A 5,000-nucleotide genomic window follows, 5' to 3' on the forward strand; every position below is an offset into this window, starting at 1 on the left:
CGTTGCTGAGAGCCTTGAGCAATGCCTACAGTGCACCGCATGCGGTGCAATGATGGCATTGCCCTACTAAGGGGTGGGGGGTACCTACAATAATGGTATTTCTGCAAATAATCTACTTCCACAGAACCACAATTCAACAAGAAATAAATTCCTGGACAAAAGAAGTGGAAAAAAAAGAAGTAGAAAATGGCCAAGCACTGGCACCTATGAGGTCATTCAACGCTGAAACGCAAATTGACAGTAAAAGGTTTCAAAGGTGTACCATGAAGAAACCCTCGCAGTTGCACTATGAACCAATGGTTAGGAGAGGCTGGAAAGCAAGACGAAGAAAGAGATTATGAAAGGAAGTACAGTAAACAGAACGAAAGGGGTTGCAGCTAGGGACCAAAGGCACGCCGGTAAGAACCTTAAGTAATGCCTACGGTGCACTGCATGAGGTGTACTGACAGCACTATCCCCCTACGGAGGCCGTCATATTCGTGAACTCAAATCTTCGAGGAAGTTAAAGAAATTCAGAGCAGATCGACTTTAAAAACCGCAAGAATTTCGTATTGCAATGCGCATTCAATCACTCGCCGATGCTTCCTCGGCTCCAGAAGAAGTCGTGAGAATTTCTCGAAATATGGCCAGAGAAAAGTGATAAGATTTTCATTCCTTATTATTTTTTCTTTTCTGTTTTTATGACTGTATAGCTCCTGTAATCATGTGGATGATCATGTTAATTTAACGAGGGAGGTAATAAGGTTTTCATTTCTTATTATATTTAACACTTTTATAATTGTATAGCTACTGTAATCATATAAAAAATTATGTCAATTTAATAATTATGATTAAAACGACAATATAAGCAGGTAATCTCACCATGGAATAGTTGATAAAGGCAAACCTAATCACTGGTAAGCGGTTCAAGTTCCTAAAGAGGACATTATTATTATTATTATTATTATTATTATTATTATTATTATTATTATTATTATTATTATTATTATTATTATTATTATTATCTTGAATCTTATGGTGATCGTCCATAGGATTTCTTCATAAAGGAGATGATCAGAAAAATATAGTCAAAGAAGTTGGACAGCTAGGTAGGAAGAAAAAGAGGGGAATGGATAAAAAGTAAAATAAAGAAAGCAACTGGGGGCAGAGAGGATACTGCAAAGTGCCATTAGCACTGACGACAGTTAGACGCGTGATGCTGAATGTAGGCAGTACCTCGCAAATGGGAGTTAATGATCCAAATATCTCATTTTATTCAGAAATTCCTTGATAAATTTTCCTACCTAAACTTCGTTTAAATAAAAGCAAAGAAAAAAGAAGATAAAAAAAAAGACACTAGAAGATTACTGAACAGAATGGAATACAGAATTTAGGCCATAGGCCAAGCCCTGGGAACTATGAGGTCATTCACAGCCTGAATGGAAAATTGAGAACATGGGTTTAGAGGGTGCAACAGGAGTAACACCGCGCAGCTGCACTATGAAACATTGTTAGAAGAGGGTGGAAAGGAAGTTGGAAGAAGGAATATGAATGGAGGCACAGTAAAAGGAATGATAGAGGTTGCAGCTACGGGCCGAAGGGACGCTGCAAAGACCCTTAAGTAATGCCTACAGTGCACCACATGAGGTGCACTGACGGCACTATTACCAAACGGTTATTGGTTTTATTACATAATGACCGAATTAAACAAATTAACTGTCCCATAAGGGAATCATCTCTAGTAGTCTAGGCCTACAAAAAACGCTGTCTGATCGACTAGAATTCACTCCAATTTACGAAACGAAGAGATACTGTAAGCTATATTAGAAATAGAATTAATGCTCAATAGCCTGGCAGTTCAATTACATTCATCGTTTAGTTTGCGTGAACAGACCCTAACAAAGGTATTCAATGTTAGAGGATTCAGAATCATCGTTTGTCAGAGCAACTAGCATTGGGGCTTTTCCTTTGCACACATACACACACACACACTTTGGGAATTAGATAATCCAATAATTGAAAGGTATATATGTATACATGCATATATATAGTATACATAAACGAACACACATATATATATATATATGTATATCTATACATGTATGTATATATCATATATACACACATATATATGTGTGTAGGTGTGTTTGTGTAACTGGAACGGGTGATAAGGAAATAAAACAGAAATAAATGCGATACCATTGTTCACAAAACGCTCCCCTTCCACATAAACTCAGAAAAGCCTCTGAGAGGAGCACAAAGTACCATATAACTCTGTCCATAGCAAGAGAATCTTCTATCCCCTGCGGGACTGGTTGACAGGCCCTCCGAAAGTTCCCCAAGGTGACATCTCTGAGCAGACGAAGTGACACCCTTATTAATCAGAAATGACAAGATATTATAGGAGAATTTATCGACGGCACTGACAGGATCAAATGTCCATTTTATGCTAAAGTTTCAAACAACATGTGATGGTGGCAAGAGGTTAATAATATATATATATATATATATATATATATATATATATATATATATATATATATATATATATATATATATATATATATATATATATATAGTATATATATATATATATATATATATATATATATATATATATATATATATATATATATATATATATATATATATATATATATATATATATATATATATATATATATATATATATATATATATATATATATATATATATATATATAATATAATATGCGCATCACCGTGTCTCCTCCAAAATGAACAGTCCTCCCCATACAAAGTTGTTGCAGTGGATAGTAAGACAAACGTCAACATTCACATGACAATCAACCTTCGAGCGTCGCCTCCAGGGTAAAGTCCTCTCTATCCGACAAGAGTTCTCCAACTCAGCATTCTGTCTCCCCGTGTTTCTTCCTCCCAACACATGTGGGCAATGATAAACCATTTTCATCCAAACAGTGCCTTTCTTTCATAGCAAGATCACAACAGTTTTTTAGAGTCTAGGTAGAAAATTTTCCTTTTCCGGGTTCCAGCTCCTGTTGCTTCAAAACCATCTATCTATCTATATATATATATATATATATATATATATATATATATATATAAAATTATATATACAGTATATATATGTATATATATATATGTATATATATATATATATATATATATATATATATATATATATAATTATATATATACATATAACACTAAACTACTGATCGATATGTATGTACATGTTGGTGCGTACATGCATACGTGCCCGTATGTTTGCATGCCTTTTAATCAAAACAACAAGAAAGTTATTTCCCAATAAAGGTATCAAATGAAAAGTCACACGTGACCCAGGATCTTTAAAAAAATCCCACAATTTTCAATCTTCATGGTATGGTTTATAAACTCAATTTTAGCCTGGAAACATCTACGCGTCTGTAGCCTTAATAAGAGACAATGCAAATTTTACGGTTTCTTGTCTTCAAAAGCAGCATCTCTAATCTTCTCTCAGAATATTTTGAGAAATAACGAGTGATCTCTTAAAACGTCTTAATAAACTTCATTTGAGGGTAGGTTTTTCAAGTCTTATCTGCTAAACAACAGTAGCATTTTCTAATTCTACCAGTGGCATTGGAGCAGAATTCAGTCGCAATGTTGCTAGTTGCCCTGAATGTCTACGCATAAAAACTCATTTTCCTGCCCAATATTTTCATCCAAATCAAACACTGCCCATTTGCTAAACCTCTACAGAGTTGAAAAATAACAGAATTCTGGGAGAATGGAAATCCTTTTCGCAAACATAGTCTTAAGGACTCTACTCCTGCACAGGAATGTTCCATAAAAAAAAAAATAAATAAATAAAAAAATGAAAAAATAGCAGAAAACGAAATATGAGTAATAATTTGATGCGTAGAACAATATTCTGATGCCGCAATCAAATGGCAAAACTAGAAAGGAAAGTTTTTTTTCCCTTTTGAAACTTACAAAAGGTGTCGTCAGTATTACGAAGTGATGTTAATGCATATGACCAGCTTTATCTCCTGAACTCTAACAGCTAACGGGTAAAGTAAAAAATTTTTATGTTAATACTCCATGTTGTAAAAAGAAAATATTTTTTTATGTAAGATTAAAGCCATTCAGGCAATGCAAAACTTTTCTTTTAACTAAGCTTTCCTCATATAATGGGGTTTACACATATTCAGCGACAATTTTTTTATGAAAATCATACGCTTGGGCCCCTTTGTCAACAAATGAGAAAGAAAGCTAAAACTGATTGATAAACCAGTAAAATACTACTTTCTTTCCTATAAGCCTATTAAAGACCAATATGGCGTATTGTCATCCCCTAAAGGGCAAACAATTACTGCTTAGGTTTTTAAGAATTACTGAAAAGACAAGTTTACGACGTGATGAATGATGAAAAATGGATTATGTGAATAGGAAAACACCCCTGAAAAGAGGGTATTGTTATTTCCAAGTCTCAATTGGTCGTTTTTGCATCTATTAGCTGTAATGGGAAAACAGCATTTACAGTGATCCTGCTAAAAAACAGCATTACTGACACCAGATCGACTTTTTCATTGTCTACCTAAGCTGACTTTGAAGTCTGGAAACAGATCCCATTCCAGCCAATCGAAATCACTTAATTAAACAACAGTTTCACCTTTCAGTGTCTACCAAAACAAATCCCACTACAACTAATTCGAAATCAGTTAATTAAACAACAGCTTCACCGATTGGCGCACTATGACAAACCACAGCTGAAGGAGGAACACCAACGAACCCTGGCAATTCGTAACACTTACCATATCGTAGTCGTTTCTCTAAGTCTTCTCCCGGTGTTTTTTTACCCTCATCGTCTTCCCATTGAGTTGGTTTCACTGCGTCAGGAGAGCCATGGTCTGTCTGTCTTCTTCAGCACTTTTTAATAATCCATGGTAAGCCCGGAAAGCTTTCCAAAACGCAGCTGGAGGTAGGCAGTAGTAGTTCGCTTTCAGCAGGCAGCTTTTTCTGACCCTCCTCGAGAACCA

The 5,000-nt window shown here is 35.0% G+C and overlaps 1 protein-coding gene across 1 annotated transcript in view; it reads right to left on the reverse strand.

Annotated features, from left to right (window-relative positions):
• Window positions 1–5,000, reverse strand: part of LOC136833662 (dopamine receptor 1-like) — a 462,462-nt gene that overhangs the window by 456,990 nt on the left and 472 nt on the right. Inside the window, exon 1 of the mRNA XM_067095830.1 lies at window positions 4,776–5,000. This exon is cut by the window's right edge and continues 472 nt beyond it. Within this exon, the coding sequence (XP_066951931.1) occupies window positions 4,776–4,778 (3 nt within the window). The 5' untranslated portion in view covers window positions 4,779–5,000. The remainder of the gene's footprint in view (window positions 1–4,775) is intronic.

This window comes from Macrobrachium rosenbergii, chromosome 52 (genome assembly GCF_040412425.1).
Source record: "Macrobrachium rosenbergii isolate ZJJX-2024 chromosome 52, ASM4041242v1, whole genome shotgun sequence".
NCBI classification, from domain to species: Eukaryota; Metazoa; Arthropoda; class Malacostraca; order Decapoda; family Palaemonidae; genus Macrobrachium; species Macrobrachium rosenbergii.